Raw genomic sequence first — 22,291 nt, 5'->3', positions numbered from 1 at the left:
CCTACCTAAGGTCCAAGGCTTTTCACACTAAATATTGGAGGTCTTTAATGAATTTAACCCTAAGGTCTTTAAGCTCCATTGGTTAGCCTTGCTCTTTGACAGGCCATCTCTCATTTGGACCCCTTAACCATTGGCCCCGTGTCGAGAAGATCTATAAGCACGTCTATATTCTAACCCTGATTCATGTTTATTCTCCCACATTAAATGATCAGTTTAATATGAGAAAATCATTTGGGTTGGTTAGATACTAGATTTTATGACATAATATATATGACATGCCATGAAATTAATGAACCAGTAATTTGATGCCATTACAAAAGGACATAGATTGAGGAAAGTATGATACTAAAATCGTAGCTTGTGGATGTTGTAAAAATTAAGAAAGCATAGCGTTTCATATGCACAATCAACTATCATGACTATCTTTCTATTACCATATTTTAAGAGAAAGGAATTTGGTTGACGTGAAGTATAAATAGACATCTATGTGCAAACAATCACGATGAAATTCATGCAGGTTTTATTGACAAAAAAAAAACATGAATCCATGAACATTTAGTTTGATAAGAATGTACTGGAAATGGCCTATGAACTTTGAGAATAGTGGAATTAAGAGAATTAGAGTGAGCATTTTTATGAGACTACTTTGAGAACATAGAGGGTGAACTTAATTAGCGGTAGCAACATAACCACTATACTTAAACAACTTGGCATGAACAATACTTTTGCAAGAGAGAGTTAGAGAACTTGACAACAATTGAGGACCAGATTTATGTGGAGCCGATCCCCCCTCCAATAGGCTTTTGTATTATAGACCATAAAGAGAGACTTGGTACAATACAATCTTTGTGTTCCTTGTGACCTAGTTGATGCCATGAAGATGGAAATCTTCATACATCATAAGCATAACATAAAATTTGTAAAAGCATTAACCATCCTCGGCTTGAGTCCCAAGGCCTCAAACACCTTCAAAGGTGGAGAGAGCTAGCGGGGAATGAGGGTAGGGAAGAGGAAGAAGAAACATTTATATGAGAAAGAAATAGTTCCTCACTTATCATCACTCTTCTTGCTTAGCATAACATAATAGCATAGTAATGAAGATGGAGAAGATGGCAAGCGTAAGCATTGAAGCATGGTTCTTCATTGGATTTGCATTCCATAGCCAAGAGTGTTGGTGTAGGCTCTCAACTTCTCAAGAAGCTTGGAGAAGGAAATGAAGCTCTTGCACTTTGAACTTCACACAATGAGTGTGTGTGTGTGGGGGGGGGGGGGGGGGAGTATACCCCTCAAGCTAGTCCCCCAAGTTGCTTGGGTCGACCCCCTCCTTTTGGCCTTGCTGAAAGCTCATTGGCTCTCTCAAGCCTAGCCAATCACAAGCCTGGGTCATAACTAGCAATAGGGGTAGTCCTTGGACAAGTGTCCTCCTTTCTCCTTTGAGAGAAAGGGCTTGATAAATGCTTAAACAATTAGTTTAATTAGCTAAATTATCATTGGACCCTTTAGAGGCCAACCAATAGGCTTTAGGCACACCATGAGAGCAACCTAGCTAGGGGCTTGACATGTGTCCCTTTTGCCTCTTTGAGCAAGGGTGCCCTTTGGATGAGGGAGTGGACACTCAAGCCCATCCCCTACTCTCATGGCTCGCCCCCTCCTTTGTAGGCCTTGCTTTGACTTTTTTAAAACACCTTAATCCCCTCTAGGACCTTAGTCATGGGGCCCCTTGGCACCTTAGTCATGGAGCACCTCAAGCATCTTAGTCAGCAAGGACGACAAGCACCTCAAGCACCTAATTAGGAAATTTATTGAGAATCTTCCTATGCATGGGGGGTAAGATGCTTGAGTCAAAAAGAGAACCTACTCACTTAATGAGGATCAGTGAGCATGACAAGCACCTCAAGCACCTTAGTTAGCAAGTACGACAAGCACCTCAAGCTTGGGTCGGGTTCCCACCTCAAGCACAACCCTAGGTTGCCTAAGGTCTAAGGACTTTTAACACTAACCTTTGAAGGTATTTAAAGAAGCTAACCCTAAGGTCTTTAAGCTCCATTAGCTAGCATTGCCATTTGACAGACCATCTCTCATTTGGACCCCTTTAACTTTGGTCCCATGTTGAGATAGATCCATAAGCACATGTCTATATTCTAACCCCTGTTCCCGTTTATTCTCCCACATTAAATGATCAGTTTAATATGAGAAAATCATTTGGGTTGGTTAGATATTAGATTTTATGACAAGAAGGCCCATGGCCATCATTTGGGTTGGTTAGATATTTAGATTTTATGACAAAAAGGCCCATGGCCATCATGAAGGACAAAAATATTTTGTGGCTCGTTTTCCACAAAAAATCACCAAAAGCATGCTTTGCATGTTGTGATAGGCCTTGGATAATGTCTTTTTATGCAATGGATTGGATGCATTTTTGTAGCTAGATCTATGTTTTTACAACCAGCTTTCAACCCTTGATTCCCCTCACATCGGGATTGCGAAGCAGCTCGAGATCCTCTTGGTGGCCATCAACAACCCCTCAATGAGAAAGATCCAAAGGTGCATAAAATCAGCCCTGTAGGTGCTTCATCTTGAAGAATTATCATAGGACATTCCCCACTCGAGTTAGTAGAGTCTGCATTGAAGTAATGCATGTGTGTACATTCCATTTACATAACCAAAACGTATCTCATACACTAGTTATTATCATGTCTTGCATATCATGTTTCGAAAAGGCTCCATCGAAAAGCCATATACTTGGTAAGATTGGAAAATTTTCATAATCATACCTTTGTAACTTGACAATATAAGAAAGGATATTGTGGTAGTTTTTGTCAGGTAAATTTATGTGTGGTACATTCTTCTACATAAGGGGAATCTGCTCATTGGAGCTCCACCTAGCCAACTCCATGTATAGCTAGGCCTTGCCCCTTATATATATAGGATCTCTTGCCATGTGTGCATCCATGTGGATAGTTGCTCTTTGCCCCTAAGCTCTTAGCCTCTAGGCTCCTAGCCCATACTTAGCCATCATAGGCGACACTTCATGACCCATGTCTCGATAGGCATCCGAAGGCTACACTTCAAAATATGTTAAGTGTAGCACGTCAATTCACACAAAGGGGTTTTTAATATTGCATAAAGTTACATAATTACACATACAAGAGGGATTAAAGAATGAAAGGTTTTCAAGGAGTTATAGGTTTAAAGGAAAAGGGGTCTTTTAATTCACGATGAAGTGTGTCTGTTGAGATAAATAACTTTTGAACGCATGTGCTATAAATAGTTTTGAAAGGTGGAGCCCTTGGGACAAGCATTGACTAGAGTGCCTTTTTCAAGGCAGCGTTGGACTGGTCAAACTGTTGAAAGTGGTACACTCTATCTTGCACCCACCTATAAAAGACATGTTTATGCGGAGAGTGATTCAACTTTTCCTCATACCAAACAACTTCATGAGAGACATTGTAGTTTTGTATCATAAAAAGTTTTTTTTTTAAAATTTGACATGTTGGTTTTTGTTTGCAATTGAACAAACAAACATAGCCAAAATGATTACCTTGACAAGCGTCCTTTTTTCTGAATTGCAACTTGAATCGTGCAAAATCGCATTGAGTAACCTTATTATAAAGAATTGAAGCTAGCATGTATCTATACATAGTAATGAGCGCTTGATCAAACTATTTGTGCTTGATTAGCTTCAAGTAATTGAAAACAATTTTAATTTTGGGTCAGCTTAGCTTAGCGCCAAGTGAATTTAATAGATTGATTACAAATAAAGTTGCTACTAATGGTTTTCCACAATGGGCACATTTGTCAACATTGATGCACGGTTAGCAAGGTGCAAGAGAATTTGATAGATTACGTAGAGTTGCAAGGCTTTTGTGTCTCTCTTGTATTTCGTCTTACAGATAAAGTCTGCCTTTCATAATAAGAAAAAAAATGTTTTTTTGGTTTTTAAAAGTGGGCGCAAAATGTAATAGTCGGAACCCAAATGCTAAGATGCTGTTAAGATGTGGGATTTATGATGCTGGCGAGCGTGTGAGTAGGGTTTTGCTCCTGGGCAACGGTATTTCTCATCATTGGCGCGTTGCTACCTGCGCTGCTCTTCCTGTGCGTCTTCACCACATTCTAGCAATGGCGCCTGCGCAAGGCCAGCAGACACAGCAGCAGCAGCTGCAGCAAAGAAATAACAATGGCTCCAAGGACGAGGCCTACCTCGAGCTTATCGTGCCAAAACGCATCACTATGTTCACTCGCATCCAGAAAGAGCAGGAGCTTCGCCATCAACAGATCGGAGGATTTCCTCTTAAGTATAGACTCTCTCTTTCCTCCTTGTGCACAGGATATGCATGCCAATTTAGCAACTTATTGCACACGCGGGAATAATTTTACTCGTGTATTTCTCTCTATCTGGTACGCCGTTCATTGTGATATTTTTTGTTTACTCAGAATTACTCTGCTTAACGGTGCTGTGAAGGAGGGCAAGAAGTGGATTACGAAGCCTGTGGACATTGCGATGGAGATTAATCCAAAGGGCTATCATAATTGGGTCATAGCTAAGGTAGGCACCTCTAACGCTTAGTCTGTGACTTGTCTATCTTGTCCTTGCAAGGCAATTTTGCTAAGCATCAAGGGTGCAGTTTTCATGCATGAGTCCCAAGGCTTGGCATTTACAAGAAACCAATAGCTTTCCTATGTGATTTGTCACTAATACTAATGTTGGAATTCACATTCATAATTTCATGGTCATACAACACCCTAGCCTCCATAAATGAGGTTAGATGAAGTACTTTATACGAGGGACAGAGGTAGGGAGTGAGGCTGTTTTTGTGGCTGTGTGTGAGGTAGGTCATGACATCTGAGATCAGGGCTGGTCTTTGTGTTAGCTATTTGATAGTGCCCACGCCTTTTCATTTATGGCCTGGTTTATGTGGACACTCGCTTTGGGCTGTTGTGGTTATTTTGTGGACTATACCTCCTTTTCAATGAGCCACTTCTTGAAACATGTATAGATGAGGGATTATCCCTTTGGGTGTCTGTCAAGGAGGAGCGAGAGGGACGGGTGTGATTGACTCTGATCTCTCTCTCTCTCTCTCTCTCTACAATCTTCGGGCTCTCTGTGTGTACCAATCATTGAAACGAGTTTTAAAACCAAAGTCAAGCAATTCTCAAATCGGCACGAAGACAGGTTCAAAACTGATAACAACCATTTCAAACAAATTTCTAATAGTATTTCAAACAAAGTGCAAAAAGTTATCTATGTAAGGGGACAGGCACCACATGCCAACAGAAAAGAACAAACCAAACAGACTTTTAGCACTTTAAAGTAACTAAATTGAAAGAGGTACGAGATACGGAGTGATAGAGTTCCACCCCCAGAGAGCATTGGCCCCAAACCATGGCGCCCCTTTCGGTATTTCTTTTATTGCTTCAACTTTCTAGAATGTTGGTATTCCTCCTCTACATCTACACGTGGGAGTATGCCAGAAAATGAGCCTGTGGTACATATTTAAAGGCCCCTTGGCCACCTAAAGCAGCTTACATGAAAAGTATCAACTTCAAAAGCATATGGTCTCAAAAGCCTTGCGCCCTATGGGCTGTCCATAGAGTTGTTGCGTGTCACAAGACGGGCACCACGTGCCAATAGTAAAGAACAGACTGAACAAACTTTTAGCACTTCAATAACAATTGAACTGAGAGAGAGAGAGAGACGACACGCGACACAGAGTGGCGGAATTCCACCCCAGAGAGTATTGGCCCCAAACCTTGGCGCCCCTTTCGGTATTTCTTTATATTGCATCAACACAGTACAAGCCGATACTCCAGACTCTGCACCTTCTCCAGGAAGCATGCCAGAGAATGAGCCCTTTGCACATATTTAAAGGCACTTGGCCTATGAAAGCAGTTTACATGAAAAGCCTTCAAACTCAAAAGCTTCTGGTCCAAAAGCAATGCCAAAAAGCTGCCAACATAAATCACGGAATTCTTTACAATTGCCACGTCAGCTCTGTCAGCGCATTTTGCGGAAATCTGCCACATCAGCATTGTCAGCTCAAAATCTGGAAATTGCCGTACAACTGCCACGTCATCAGTTTTTGGCGCAAGTCTTTCTTTGTGTGTGTGTGGGTCTTGCTTTATTTTAATCCTCTATGTCACTTGGGGCCCCATCAGACGGGGTCCCCATAAGTTGGTAGGACTTCTTCTTCTGTTACTTGTTCTTCTTAGGGTTTAGGCCCCTCGGCCGACATCTGTAAGTTGGCTCCATTCTTCAGGGCTTTGACACGTCAGGAGTTTGTGACATTGCCACGTAATCTGTTGTTAGCAGAAAAACGAAGAAGCTGCCATACATTGCCACGTCACCTGTTGTCAACGAAAAACACGGAGCTGTCCAGACTACCTTGCCACGTCATCAACTGATTACACTAATTTTGTGCTTGTGTGTGGGTTTTGCTTTGTCTTTAGAAACTTCGGCCCCATCGCACGCGGTCTCATAAGTCAGGTGTTAAGGTGCAGCGGAATGAATGTTTGAACTTTGCTCAAGATGAGTGCTCCATAATGTGCTCAAGGTTCCTTTTTGTTCTTATGAAAGGGAGAGCCTTCCCTTCTTAATGAGAGAGTGCTATGATCACAACAAAGTGAATGGACACTGTGCGTGCAAGTGTATGAGACTGAGAGATAGAGAGAGAAGAGAGATACGACACCAGAGACGTTGTAAAACCCTCCTCCGAAGGCCCCACTCTCGTCGGCGAGAGTGGTCTACTATTGATTGCACAAATCTCTACAATGCTTGGACTTGCCGACGATGTCGACGACGACGAGACGGGCTGAAAACTGAAATCGCTAAGGACTGAAATGTGCAAATCTCTATCTGCTGAATTCTGACTCTATGTTGGTGACGATGTTGATGGCGACGATGCGCTGAAAACGCAGATACTGAAATCTGCGTTTTCCGGGCTGAAACTATAAACCTTGTGGAAACTGACCGTGCGGCCAGGAGCTGTTGCGGGAAGGTGAGATTTGCGAGGTTCGGGGGTTACTTCTGCGATGTCTAAAGGCTGAAGACTGAAAACGCTGATGGTTCTTGAGTTTCCGTCGCGGAGAATCTACAAAACGCTAGGGTGTGAAGCAAATACAAAAACGCTAGGGCTGAAAATCTGGAATCTGTCGCCGTATGTCTTGCAAATGCAAAATGCTAGGCTGGTCTGATGTTCTGCTGTCGCCGGAATCTGCAAGTGCAAATTGCTGGCTGATCTGGTGTTGAAAACGCTAGGTATTGGATCTGCTCCAAAAAACGCTAGGTCTCTTGGGGAGTTCTGTTGAGAAGGTGCCTGTCGAGCGTGTGCTCCTGTTGCCTCTTCTGCCAATTAGTGCTAGTCTAGGTTTGCTTATATACAAACTTACTCAATTTGCCCTACCTACTTTCCAACAAAAGTCACTTAAAAATAATAAGTGAAAAATGTCAAAAATAGGTAAAATAGGCTAAATGCACTAGAAAATTTCCCTGAAGGATTCTGATGGGAATGCATATGATCATGCTGTGTGCAACCAGAGGATATGCATCTACACTAAGTGACTGGACATGCACGGTCTGCGAACAGACTCACAAAAGTGCCAGATCACTTCCTATTCTAGAGTGGCTTGACTGAACCGAACCCTGATCATGTTGTAGCTTGTCCACGGACACATAGGGTTGGATGTGTCACGTGACATCGGGAGAACTTTTAAATAGGGAACTCTTTTAATGTTTGACCCATTCGGCGAGGAACTGTAAGTTGGTGAGCAGGCTTGGATACTTAAAGCGAGAAATCAATAGTAGACATACGAACACAAACTTCAAAATCACTGAACTTTGAGAGAGAGAGAGAGAGAGAGAGAGAGAGAGAGAGAGAGAGAGAGAGAGAGAGAGAGCATGGCCGAGTTCCGGGTCTAGATGCACTGGCCCCAAAAACTTGCGCCCCTTTCTGTATTTCTTTATTATTGCACTCGAGGGTCCTTTGCTCTCAGACTCTGCGTTCCGATGCTTAGTAGAGTGAGAGTCCAAGGGCTCTTTTAAACTTACATGGGATGCCTAAAAGCAGCCCCTCGAAAAGCTTCATATTAAGTGATTCTCTCGTGTGTGGTGCCAGATTTCCGACTTGGGATGCCTAAGTCTGTAACATTTCAGCCCAGTAAAAGTGGGACAGCATGTAGGGGAGCACAAATTTTTCTCCAAAGTTTTAATTGAGTAAAGAAATACTAAAGGGTGCCAACCTGTGGGGCCAACGCGGTGTCACTGTATGCTTGGAAGCACTCTAGCTTCCAAGCCGTGGTTTGTTTTAAGTGTTAGATTCCAATTACAAGGTTTTTTCGAGTATTTTCTGTGTCTTGAAGTTGAAGTAAAGATCGAGTGAATTCTAGAGTCTACCGCCCTTTAGCCAGTCTATGGGCCGGTTTTAGATTCTTCAGAAAGTGTCTACTATGGACGTGTAAATGGTAGGCATAACGTGCCAACGCAAAAGAACAGACAAGACAAGCTTTTAGCACTTCAAATAACACTGAACTGAAAGAGATGCACGACACACGAGACGGGGAGTGGCGAAGTTCCACCCCAAGAGAGCACTGCTCCAAACCCTGGCGCCCCTTTCGGTATTTCTTTTGTTGCTTGAATTCAGTACAATGCCGGTACTCGTGCTCTGCACCTTCACCTGGAAGAGTGCCAGAATATTGAGCCCTCTGCACATATTTAAAGGCCCTTGGTCCTCTAAATGTAAGGTGCAGCGGAATGAATGTTGAACTTTGCTCAAGATGAGTGCTCGGAACTGTGCTCAAGGTTCCTTTTACTTAGGGAAGGGAGATCCTTCCGTGCTTTAATGAGAGAGGGCAAGTGATCACAAACAAAGTGAATGGACACTGTGAATGAAGGTGCATGAGACTGAGAGATAGAGAGAGAAGAATACGACACCAGAATGTTGTCAAACCCTCCTCCGAAGGCCCCACTCTCTATGGCGAGAGCGGTCTACTATTGATTGCACAAATCTCTACAATGCAATGGACTTGCCGACGATGTTGACGACGATGAGGACGACGACGAGACGGGCTGAAATCTGAAAATGCTAAGGGCTGAAATCTGCAAATATTTTATCTGCTGAATTCTGACTCTATGTCGGTGACGATGTCGAGGCGACGATGCGCTGAAAACGCAGATGCTGAAATCTGCGTTTCCCGGGCTGAATCTGTAAACCTCGCAAAATTTGACCGTGCGGCGAGGATCTGCTGCGGGAAGTGAGATCTGCGAGGTTCGGGGGTTCTACTGCGGTTACTGAATGCTGAAAACTGAAAAGGCTGATGTTCTTGATGTCCTTGTCGCGAAGGTTTGCAATAACGCGGCGGTGGATTTGCAAACCAAAAACACTAGGGCTGAAAATGGTCTTGCTGCGAATAATCTGTTAACACTGGGGCTTCTGCTTGGTCTTCTATCGCCAGGAATCTGCAAGAGCAAAAACGCTGGCTGATCTGGTCCAAAAACGCTAGCCTTCTGTTGTGATGCAAAAACACTAGGACCTCTTGGGGGTTCTGCTGAGAAGTTGCCTGTTGAGCAAGTGCTTCTGCTGCCTCTTCTGCCAGAAAGTGCTAACTCTGGCTGTTTATATATTATCTTAGCAAAATTGGCCTACCTAGTTTCCAACAAAAGTCACTTAATAAATAAGTGAAAAATGTCAAAAATACGGAATATGGGTTTAATGCACTGGAAAATTCCTGATGGATTGTGATGAATTCTGATGGGAATGCTGATGATCATGCTGTGTGCAACCGGAGGATATGCATCTAATCTAAGTGACTGGTCATGCACGGTCTTCGAACAGACTCACAAAAGTGCTAGATCACTTCCTATTCTAGACTGATTTGACTGATTGAACCCTGGTCATGCTGTAGCTTGTCCACGGACACGTAGGGTTGGATGTGTCACGTGACACTAAAAGTAGTTTACATGAAAAGCAACCCCAAAAGCTTCTGTTTCAAAAGCATTTGACCCAAAACCTGCAACGTAAAATTCGAAAATCCGTAGAATTGCCACGTTAGCAGTTAGCGTAGATCGCATGCGTTCGTACAACCTGTCAACGTAATTTGCGAAGGTTGTGGTACAAGTCTGCCACGTCATCAACTTGTTACGCAACTCGGTTTTTTTGTGTATGTGTTGGTCATGCTTTATTTATGGTCCCTAGGCACTTGGGCCCCCTTCGGACAAGGTATCATAAGTTGGTGGGAGCTTCTTTTAAAATTAGGCCACACGACAAGACTTTGTAAGTTGGTAAAACTTCTTCTCTTGCTTCTGTTTCTTCTTCTCTTACGGTTTAGGCCCCTCGGCGCCTGTCACAAGGCGGGCACCACGTGCCAATAGAGAAGAACAGACTGAACAGACTTTCAGCACTTCATTAACAATTGAACTGAGATAGAGAGAAAGACGACACGCGACACGGAGTGGCGGAATTCCACCCTAGAGAGTATTGGCCCCAAACCTTGGCGCCCCTTTCGGTATTTCTTTATATTGCGTCAACACAGTCTAAGCCGGTACTCCAGACTCTGCACTTTCTCCAGGAAGCATGCCAAAGAATGAGCCCTAGCCTCATATTTAAAGGTCACGTCATCAGTTTTTGCGTGTGTCCGGATCCTGCTTTATTTTCTTCCTTTATGTCACTTGGGGCCCCATCGAACGGGGTCCCCATAAGTTGGTAAGACTTCTTGTGTTACTTGTTCTTCTTAGGGTTTAGGCCCCTCGGCCACATCTGTAAGTTGGCTCCATTCTTTAGGCTTTGACACGTCAGCAGTTTGTTACAGCGCCCCTCGGCCGTGATTTGTAGGTTGGCTAGGGTAAGGCTCGGAGAGCCCTAACCCGCGGGGTCTTCGGTGGATTGACACGTCAATAGTTTGTGACATCCCTTCTTCTTGACGCTTCTTGAAAGAGGAGTAATTGTCCGCGATTACCGTATATCTACAAAACAACTCAACTTAGCTCAAAAATTTCCAAGGGTCATTCCGAGGGACAATCATTATCACACCCAGATTGCACTGATTTAGAACGGGTGTCTCATTCCATATCGGAGCTCTTGTTATTCTGGCGTAGCAAAATTAGCCATCACACCTAGACCGCGTTGATCTTGAACGGGTGCCTCGATGCACTAAAGTTACATACGCAGGCAATCTTACCCAACTAGGAATATTTAGTGATTGGCACGTCACACTGCAACACAAATGCTCACATATACATGTTACAAAACACAATGAACAGTGCCGCCACAATAGGATCTGTACGTATGTATGGGTCCGTACGGTATGGTACGGTACCGTACCATGCGGGCTTTTTTTTTGGGTGGTCCTGTGGGTTATGCATGGAAAAAAACCCCTTTGTGTCGGCAAATTTTGGTTTGCCCTTCTTTAGCCTTATCCCAGCGCCTAATTTTGCAGACATTTCGACACAACTTTCATCTGTAGAGCACACATGAATGTCATTGCGGTGGTGAATATAGGAGGGCAAGCAGGATCAGGAACTTGTACGAAAGCTTTGCCTTGGTTTGTAGAATAGTGAACTAACATCCTTGGAGTGATACTTATGAATTTTTTATCAAGTACAAACCGTATTGTAGGTTTTTGGCTTTAAAAAAAAAAACCTACGAATTTTATGTACCTAACAACTCAATCCATTCATTACTACGTACATGTCGTACCGAATATGTACTGTACCTTACGGACCTTACCACCTTGAGCGCCGCTAAGCACTTTCCTAAGACAGATGGTCTGCGGTATGAAGCTACTCAACAACTACCTATCACTCCCCCCACAAATAACCTAAAAAGGTTTGGGCCATGAGCTCAGATGACTGATACAACCAAACGCTCCCCAGACCGTAGCCTTTTTCGCTTGGAGGTTTCAAGCATACAACCGAACGCTCCCTAGACATCTCGTCTGCGTGTTCGGAGGTTTTCAAGTGTACAACAAAACGCTCCCCAGACATCCTGTCTGCATCGTTTCAAGGTTTTCAAGCATTCAACGAAACGCTCCCCAGACATCCCGTCTGCGTCGTTCCGAGGTTCAGACAATATCAAAAGAACATTTTCACTACTCCACCCGGGAGTAAATTAGAGTAGTAGTAAAACTAGAGTCAAACAATTCAAATTGGCACCAAGACAGATTTAAAATAGATACCATCCATTTCAAACAAATTTTAAACAGTACTTCCTTAAAGAGGGTTAAAAAGTATTTAAAAAAACTAGATAATTCATTGACGTTTTTGTTCGGACAGCCAAACTTTGAGGCAACTGGCTTGTCCTTCTACATCAGTGTAATGTTACGGTCCCTGATTTGGAGGGTCGCGTCATTCTTGTCGCGACAAGGCATGCCCAAGAGAACGTCGCATTTACCTAACTTCATGATGTGGAAATCGGCTTTTCCATGGTATCCTTGTATGGCCATTGCAAGCACATCGATGTGAGGTACCACCTTCTTGGTCTGACCGGTGGCTAACTTGCCTTCAATTTTTCGTCCCTCTGCATCATATTCAAAGTCTATGTGCTTCAAGAATTCTGGATGAATGAAGTTCTCTGTAGCTTCGGGGTCAAAGATGATCAGGGCTTTCAAGCCGTTGACTTTGCCATATGCTATGCACAATTCATCTGAACTCTTGAGATTTATGCCATAAAGTCAGATACTAGTCGAGTTCTCTTAGCCGAAGGTGGCTTTGGGGATCTTTTTGCCGTGGGAGCAGGTTGCTTTGAGGACGTTGAGGCTCGCTGAGGACATGCATTGAACGTATGCCCCGTTTGAAAACTTCGAAGCATTGGCCTTCTAGTTGACGCTGTGTCATACGAGGCCTTTGAGGCATAGTTACATGGGACGGCGGGTTGGGGTCGGGAACGGGGACGGGACGGCAAAAGTCAAGAAACGGGGACGGGGGTCGGAACGGCAAAAAAGAAAGAGTTTTTTTGGCATTTTTTGACCTACACACATGCCACACACATAGAGCATCACTTTGACCATAAATTTACACTAAATAGACCAAAGATCACGAGTCATATAGGCTGAAATGTGCTAGTAAAACATCGATGATCGATGGATACAAAATGAGAAGTGCATGCCACAAGGGCTCAAGAGTCAAAAAGCCTAAAGGACTTAGGACAAGCCTGAGGCCTCAAGGATAACAAAAAGTACAAAGGGCTATGTAGTAGGTAGAGTCGTAGACTCAAGAGTCTAGACTCGAAAGTCGAGTGATCAATGATCATCAAACTCAAGAAGTGCTCGCCTGTTGAATCTCCATATCGTCGTCGTAGTCGAGGTCGTCAGCGACGTATGAGGGCTCGAGAGGCTCGCATTGAGGCTCGAAGTCCTCCTCTAGCTCCTCCAAAAGAGTATCAGCCATAGATGGATTCTCTTGTGCCATCTCCCACTCAGTGAAAGGATCTGCGTTGTGTGTGACGCTCTTGGCAAGCATGCGCAAGTTAGCGCTCACAAACACCAAATCATTGGCCCTCTGAACCCCAAGGCGATTCCTCTTCTTAGAGGCAATGTGGCTGTACACACTCCATAGTTGCTCCAAGCAACTAGTGGTACATGCTTGGCTAAGGACACGAACAGCCAAGCGCTGCAAATGTGGGCCATCTCCTCCATAGTCCTCCCACCACAAAACCGAGCCAATCTTGTTGCGATCAAGCTGTGCATCTACACATCCATAGGAGCCCTTCTTTTGCCTGTAGTTGAGTAGCTCGTCTCTAATCTTGCGCCTAATGTCACTGCTAGGCTCAAGGCGCTCCAATGCAAGCCGCCATCCTTTGCTCACCTCCTTGTCGATCTCTTGACGCCTTCCCTGAAACTCAGGGTCAAGCACATAAGCTGCCGCATGAAGTGGAGAGTAGTATCTATTCCACCTCGACTCACACAAGCCATGAATCTCCGCATACTGAACAGGGTCAGGCACAAGCTTCTCAAGTGCCTCTATCATCCGATCCATGGCTTCGTAGACTTTGCCAATGCATGGCTGCAAGCCATCCACCACTCGAAGTAGGTGTAGAATAGGCTTGACCATGGCGTCAAGAGTCTTCACCTCCTTCCACCAAGCAGCGTCGTCGGCCCATTCTTGACATTTCAATCCTACTGCTGATGTAGACTCCGGCATGGCCTGGAACTCATCACTGAGAAAGAGGCCCCTTAAGGCTCCGCCACATGTAGACAAGCGGCTTAGCATAAGCCAATTGAATGCAAATCTTGTCTCTGAATATTTGAGCAAGGACAAGTGGCTCCTCTTTGAGAATTCATGGCGCACTTTTTGATGGTTGAGCACAAAGGAGACAATTCGAGAGGCGTCACCAATGGTGGGTGAAATCCATGACAAGTTCCCTATGTCCTTGAGGAGGTTATTGAGGCAATGCACCATGCAAAATGTGACATGGATGCTGGGATACATGCCCTCAATGATAGCTCCGGCTGCCCTATTTGACGCCTCTCCATCTGCAACCATACAAAGGACATTCTCCGGGCCGGTGATCTCTATGGTGCTTGTCCACTCCGCAGCAAGCATCTCGGCGGCCTTGCCACTATCGGATGCATCATGTGACTCCACAAAGTACATCTTCCCCCGAGAGTAGGCCACCACCCCGTGGATGGACCGCTTGCGGGTGTCGCTCCATCCATCTACAAGGAGAGAGACGCCATTGGTCTCCCACAAATCCTTTGTTGCTTGGGCCGCTTGCTCCACGGCAAGCTTCTCTTTGTCAAGGAGGGTGGTGCGAAGCCTCTCCGATGAAGGTGGCACATAAGAGGAGCCATATTCCCCTATTTTCGTAACCATGGTTCGAAAGTATGGAGACCTATCCACACAAAATAGAGCATGTTGTGTTAGTATGGAGAGTCGAGAGTCGAGAGTCGAGAAGTTATAACCCATTATGAATACAAAATGGAAGATTGCAATGTGCATATGCCACGGGAAACTCACCGCGAAGCATGGAAGGCAATGTGGTCGTGGAAGAAGAATCGGGCAACCGACCTATCCACCTCTTCCTTCAATTTAGTATTCCAATTTTCGTTGAGAGTGGTTTGGCGATGCGGAACGGAAGAGGACGGTGTAGATGCATGGCTCTTGAAGCTTCGAGAGATGTCGTCAATGTTGGTTTCCCTTTGCTCTCGCGGTGTCGCTGTGGCGGAGGGATCAACGGCAACAAAACGGCCCCTCTTGGCCGCTTACCGCAACTTCATACACAGTAAGCTTCTCAAGAAGATCCAACCTCTTCTCGGGAGCTACATGAGGGCAAAACTTCACCTCGTGACCGGGTTCATGAAGAAGATGGGCTCGCACTTTGTTTGAACCACCCGTTCTCTTGTATGGGTATAGCTTGCACGTCCATGGTCTTGCACTGCCACCTTTGCCACGCGTGCTAAAGTCGACTTCATCCCACCACGACCACGTTTGCACGGCGGGCCTCCTTCGAGAAGAACCGGCTTGAGAAGTGGAGTTGTCTTGAGATGACATGATGGTGGAGAGACTCGAGAGAGTAGAGCTTAGAAGTTAGAGGAGTTAGAGGAGAGCTTGTGTGGAGAGAGAGTAGAGGAGAGCTTCAAAGTGGGTAGAAGAGGGAGAGGAGAGCTTCAAAGTTCAAACTTCAAAGTGGGTAGAAGAGGGAGAGACTTGAGAGTGGAGACTAGAGTATAGAGTAGTCAATGGTCATGCTTGAGCCTTGAGCAATGACTCAATGAGGCTATGAGGCTTGAGCAGTGAGCATTGAGTAGAGAGGAAAACATTGAGTAGCTTGAGCTTGAGGGAAATTGCAAATTGGAATGAGACTATGAGTATTAAGAGGCCCAAGGGAGCCTTTTATAGCCTCCCAAGGGCCAAGGCCCCCCAAAATGTGGCAGTTGGGGCTGCACATAGCTGTTAAAAACGGTCAAAAACGGTAACTTTTCGGCTTGACTGCAGCCGTTCCTGGCCGACCCCGTCCAACCCCTGCCGTTCCGGCTGCTCCACAGCGTCCCCTTCCGTTCCTGGCCCACAGCGTCCCCTTCCGTTCCCGGCCCGGTTACGGCCGTCCCCCGGCCCTAGGGCCCGTCCCCCCCGTCCCCTGTAACTATGCTTTGAGGTTGGGTTTCATGAGACTCCCGAGGATCTTTTCGTTGTTCCCGGGAGTTTTGGTTAGTGGCCGGAGTTGCTTCTGTGGTAAAGTCCAACTTTCCTTTCATCAGTTTGTAGCCAACGACGGCATGGTTGAGACTTTAAAGGACATACAATATTCCTGCAATGGTGGTGGTAGTCCAATGGTGTATGGCTCTCATGGTCCTTCCAAGGGAATGAACTTAAAGGACATCGGAAGGTGGAAGTTGAGAAACCTTTGGTTATAGTCGTCCATGGCCTCTGTGGCAATGTCAGGTGCAACGAAAGTGTTTAAGAATTTAGCTCGGATCTAGTACTCCGCACAAACACAAGGTTACTTTACTTCACTTGAAAGAGAAATTGAACTGAAGACAATGAACGAGAGCAACGGGAAGAGAGAGAAAAGAGAGACGACACGGTATGTCGGGTCCCAACCACCCTCAAGGGTCCCCTTGCTCTGTTGCCAGAGCAAACAGAGCAAGTACTTGCTTTATTACTTGCACAAATGCTGATACAATGATGCTAAATGCTGAGACACCGAGATGCTAATGGGTACTTGATGCAGATGCTTGGTACCGCTGAGGTACTGAAGGGTATTGCGGTAGATACTGAGGGGTATTGGGGTGGATATTTGAGAAGCTAAGTGCTGGGTACTGCGGGTGTTGGTGCTTGGTAGTGTGGGTATTGCTGGAGATGCTTGGTATGCGACGACGACGACGACGACGACGACGACGACGATACTTGGGAGAGATGTACTGTGAGGCTATGGCTAAATGCTGAAAACGCTAGGGATGCTTGCTGGAATGTGCGAATGTGACGAGGCTATGGTTGATCCTCTATTGCCGGGAACGACGATGGCCTGAAAATTGCTGAAATCATTGGAGGTTATATAGGCTGAAAACGCTGGGGTGTTGATAGTGCGAGTACTGATGCTGCAGGTACTTTTGCTGCTTCCTCTTCTGCTTCCTAATGCCCCCATAGGGCTGCTTATCTAGGTGTCACAAACTGATGACGAGGCATGACTCTACCTAATAAAGTTGTCCCAACTTATGGCCAAGGGACGAGGGGGCCAAGGGACACAAAGACCTTTAAAATTGCGTAAAGGCTTGTTGACGTGGCAGTTGTATGTATGCCGTAGTCGCGTTGACTGTTGACGTGGCTGTACGGCTTTTCGCAGATCGTGCTGACAGTGATGACGTGGTTGTACGGATTTTCGTACGCTGCTGTTTTTGGCTGGCAACTTATGGGACAGTTTGCTTTTGAGATTACTTGCTTTTGGGATTCTGCTTTTAGCAACCCTTGTAATGTTTATAAGTGAACCAAGGGGGCTCACTCTGCAGAGCATATGGACGTAGAGTCTGAGAGCGAGCACCTGCGGGTCGGTTGTACTTTGCTCAAAGATTATTATAAAAGAAATATCGAAAGAGGCGTCTGTCTTTGGAGCCAGTATCTCTTGGCACGGAACTACGCCGGGCCGTGTCGACTCTCTTTTGATTTGTGAAGTGTTTTGAAGTGAATCTCTGCTGTGTCGCGGTAGAATCTTGACTTGTGTCCAAGTTTGTTACAGTGGTATCAGAGCACGATCGATTTCTCTTCTACTGGGAAATCCGATCCCTTTTCTCGCGATACTTATGGATTTCGAAAAGAATCATTCGACCTCTTCTGCAACAGTTGAGACGGGAGGTGTCACAAAGTGATGACGTGGCTGCTCTAGAACATTCTGGAAACCCTAACCCTAGCTGCTACTAAAAAACCCTAATTTTGGAAACCCTAACCCTAAAACCTGCAAACCCTAAAACAACAAAAACCCTAACCCTAACCTTAATGGCAGCAGGGGAACTCCCAGAAAAAGCGCATACATGATGACATGGCAGAATCTCGCTTTTTGCGGCGCCAAATAAGGAGATTTCTGGAAATTGTGTGGCCAGCTTTCTGCTCTACGCAATTATCATGAGAGAGAGAGAGAGAGAAAGGAACTTTGCTTTATTTTTTATAAGCTCCAAAGAGCTTGTGAGAGAAAAAGAACCCTTGCTTTATTTTAAGCTTTTGGGGCTCTGCTTTTGGCAACCCTTGTAAATTAAATATGTGGTTTGGGCTTCCACTCGACAGAGCATTTGGACGCAGAGTCTGAGAGTGAGACCCAACCACTCTTGTACTTTGAACACTGATTAATACAAAAAGAAATTCCGAAAGGGGTGCTAGTTTTTGGGCCAATATCTCTAGGCACGGAACTCCCCCGGGCCAGTGCAAATCTATTGTGAATTGTGAACTGTTTTGAAGTGGTTATTTGGTGCTATCGTGATTGATTCTTGACTTGGAGTGTCAAGAAACCTTATGCTCACAAGACATATTCAGAGAAGGAAGTAGAAGAGGTGGTTGATGCATGAATTGCTCAGTTTTTTGACGCGCAGAACAAAGCTAAAAAGCACGGCAAAAAGCAAAAGAAAGGCACTGACTTCCCGGGTTATTTGGGCGTCAGTCGACATTTGATAAGGCAAAGTAACAGAAGAAGCGTGTTCGATTTGAAGGAGTACCCAGTTCTTCTTCTTCTTCTTCTTTTGACGGTTCTTCTAGCTCTTCAAATTCGAGCGAAGAAGACAGAAAAGGCAAAAGTGAAGCAAGAAACAACGCTTCGGAAAGTACAAGAAAAAGGCAAAGAAGTCTACATCTCGCCCAGTGAGTGACAGTTCTACAGAGGACTCGTCTACAGATAGTTCAGACTCTGATGACGGCAACTTTTATGCGAACAAGAAGAATTTTTATAAAGCCAACCAGTAAGAGGTACCAACTGAGATAAATTCAAAAAATAGAGCATTAGTGAGAATATGCGTGCGACGAAGAGGCGATGTCTAACGTGGAGTCTTGAGATGCGAGCGAAGACGAAGGGCAATCTAGGTGGAGGCCATGCCCCTTCCTTTCCATTTTCTCTCCCTCTCTTGCAACGACCCTACTCTTGCTCTATCTTTCTCACGCACGCAAGTTGCCTGAGAGGGTGGTCTCTCTCTCTCTCTCTCTCTCTTTCTCTCTCAAAGTCGCACGCGTCATGGCTCTCTCTCTCTCTCTCTCTCTCTCTCTCTCTCTCTCTCAGACTAGCACGCGTCAGGGGCTACCTGCGATCACAGCATTGTGCAAAGCTTGTTTGCATTGGCAAAGTTGACGTGCGATTCAAATACTCTTAAGGAATTTCAGGACAAAGAAGTTGCTCTATTTAGCAAAGACGAACAAATAGATGTGTGTGAGGGTGAGGGTGAGGGAATTCAGCGTCATAGTATTTTCGCAGGGTGGGGAGGTGCAGGTCGATGGAGCTAGGGGAGGATATATAGGGTGATGAGAGGAGGCGCAGTGTGTGTATTTGCACAAAGTGGGGAGGTGCAAGTGGAAGTGGGGAGGAAAGGGTGAGGTAGGAGGAAAAGGGTAGGAGGGGGCAGTGAGGTGCAACATGCTCGCCAGGCGCGATGGTGAGGGCCTTAGTGGGACTTAGGGGAGGAGAGAATCTCTAAAACAAAGTAATCATTTTTATTTAACGTGAGCCAGGATGACTTTTTGGAAGATAAAAGCAAGAAAGTCTGAGAGTTTAAGGAAGGTGGACAGTCGATCAAATTTGACACTTTTTTAGGATAAAAAGATGCTTCGAAGGCTTTGTGTTTTATACAACAGTTTGACGTCGCTTTTGCGGGAGGACGCTACCCAGAGCACTCCAAGATTCGGAGAGCTGCCTCTTATTTCAAGGGGAATGCTCGAACTGGGTGGTCCACACTTCTTTTAAACAAGACTGCGCCAGTTAAATGGCTGAAATTTAAGAAGGTTTTTATTTCTTCTTGGTTGACTCAAGAGTATGAACGCGATATACGAGCTGCTTGGAACCATCTTCAGATGACAAAGAGAGATACAATGGATGCTTATTGCGAGAGATTCTGGAGCTCTTTTCTACCCGCCTCTTCATTCAAGAAGATCTCATTCAGAGAACAGATTGAGCGGAATACCTTGGGTCTACCTACAGAGATCCGAGATCACTGCTTGGAACAGAAGTCAGCTTCTATTAAGGAGTTGATGAGTCATGCGAAACGGGGCTTTGCCATTCACTCTGGTAGTTTGACCTACCCCACCGATGAGGTCATGACACAACGAGCCGAACAGACTTCAGCGAATGAAAGTAGAAAGAGAGAGAGCAACCCAGAAAAGAAGGATGGCACGACCCAAGCTTACTCCTCATGAGAGAGCTTGCTTCATCCGGGAGGGGAAGTGCTTTGGATGCGAGGAACATGGACATATCTCCGCGAAGTGCCCTAAAAAGGCACAGAAAGAACAGAATGACAAGGACGACGAAAGGCCTGAGAGTTTGAGAGCAGTTGAGGAACGTGGAAGAAAAGGTAAGATAAAAACAGGACTAGTTCCAGATTGTGTGGGTACCGATCCCAACACCATGGACGAGAGTACAGAACTTTGCCGAGCTTGGGGCAAAGTGAAAGACCAAGAGGCCCCGATCTTCTTTGATAGAGGAGCCAAGGCTAACTTCATTTCACCGGAATTGGCGGCACGGCTCGAGACCACTCCCGATTGGATGGGACCACTTGCGGAGGTTGTTCTAGCGGCACCCCGCAGGGACGTACCCATTACATCTGTCATTGGCAAACTTCGGTTGCATTGTCAGGGGTGTTTAGGGCATGAGGACTTTTTCATAATGCCTTTGGAAGGTTGTGATGTACTCTTAGGGATTCCCTGGTACCACAAGAACAACGCCGTGGTCGATTATCGGGCGAGGAAAGCGACATTGACTACAGAGAAGGGTAGAACTGTTGTACTTGACTTTAAACTGAAGGGCGAGTCTGTCCCTATTGTATCGGCTTCGGCCATTTCTAAATTAATGAAATCCAGTGTGTTTGTTTACTCGATCTTTATGAAAGAATTGAGCGATAAGGATAGGACAATTATGTCTAAACTTGACAAAGAACGCCAAGATTTTTTCCACTCTCACGCCGATTGCTTCTCAGAGTGCCTAGTAGGCGAGTTACCACCTGCTCGTCCTGAAGATCATACCATTGATATGATACCTGGAAGCACACCACCGAACCGGCCACCTTACCGTGTGAGCCGAGCACAGAATGAAGAGATTATGAACCAAGTGAAAGACCTCTTGGAAAAGGGTCTTGTCCATCCTAGTACTTCACCGTATTGCTCTCTAGTGTTGTTGGTTTTGAAGAAAGAGGGATCTTGGAGAATGTGCATCGATTATAGAGCTCTCAATAAAATCACCATCAAGAACCATTTCCGGTTCCTAGGATCGATGATATACTCGACAGATTACAGGGATCCTTGTGCTTTAGCAGGATTGATTTGAAGAGTGGATATCATCAGATCAAGATCACGTCGGGAGACGTATACAAGATAGCTTTTCGGACGACTTTTGGGTTATTTGAGTTTTTGGTGATGCCTTTTGGCTTAACCAATGCTCCTGCGACATTTAACCGGATGATGGAGAGGATTTTTCAAGAGTACAGGCTATTTGTTGGCACGTTCTTTGACGATATCATTGTTTTCTCCAAGAATGAGGTAGAACACAAAGATCACAAGTTAGTGATCAATGCAAAGAAAAGTGAATTTTTCCTACCACAGATACAATTTTTGGGACACATTGTCTCAGCAGCAGGAGTGCAAATGGATCCGGCCAAGATAGAGACTATCCGTGATTGGCCCGATTTGAAGAATGTCCATGAAGTTAGAAGCTTCTTGAGACTGTGTTCGTACTACAGGCGGTTCATTCGAAAGTTTGCAGAGGTTGCTTCCCCTTTGCATATCTTGACACAGAAAGGAGTCCCTTTCTCGTGGGGACCCACAGAGGTGACTGCCTTTCAGACATTGAAAGAGAACTTGACTACGGGACCAGTTTTGACTTTGTCGGACTTGCAGAAGTCATTTGAAGTATATTGTGATGCTTGTGGTCGTAGTCTGGGTGCGATCTTTATGCAATAAGGCCATGTCATTGCCTACGAGAGCCGATTGTTCTCAAGGCCGGAAATGACAGCACAGATTTATGAGAGCTTTTGGCGGTTATCCATGCTCTTACTCATTGGTGGCATTACCTACTCGGAGCGGATTTTACTGTCTTTACAGACCATCAAAGTTCGCACTACTTCTTGTCACAGAAGCAGCTTTTGGAAAAGCAGATGCGGTGGGCGAACATCTTGTCACAGTTTCATT

At 45.2% G+C, this 22,291-nt stretch overlaps 1 protein-coding gene across 1 annotated transcript in view; it reads left to right on the top strand.

Moving 5' to 3' along the window:
* Positions 1-3,969: 3,969 nt before the first annotated feature.
* Positions 3,970-22,291, top strand: part of LOC147459916 (Threonyl-tRNA synthetase) — a 28,904-nt gene continuing 10,582 nt past the window's right edge. The window contains exons 1-2 of the mRNA XM_086511086.1: positions 3,970-4,295; positions 4,435-4,546. Of these exons, the coding sequence (XP_086367212.1) occupies positions 3,985-4,295; positions 4,435-4,546 (423 nt within the window). The 5' untranslated portion in view covers positions 3,970-3,984. The remainder of the gene's footprint in view (positions 4,296-4,434; positions 4,547-22,291) is intronic.

This window comes from Adiantum capillus-veneris, chromosome 4 (genome assembly GCF_014529385.1).
Source record: "Adiantum capillus-veneris isolate H3 chromosome 4, ASM1452938v2, whole genome shotgun sequence".
Lineage (NCBI taxonomy): Eukaryota > Viridiplantae > Streptophyta > Polypodiopsida > Polypodiales > Pteridaceae > Adiantum > Adiantum capillus-veneris.
The sequence above is the reverse complement of the archived record's forward strand: the minus strand, read 5'-3'. Positions and strand labels throughout refer to the sequence as shown.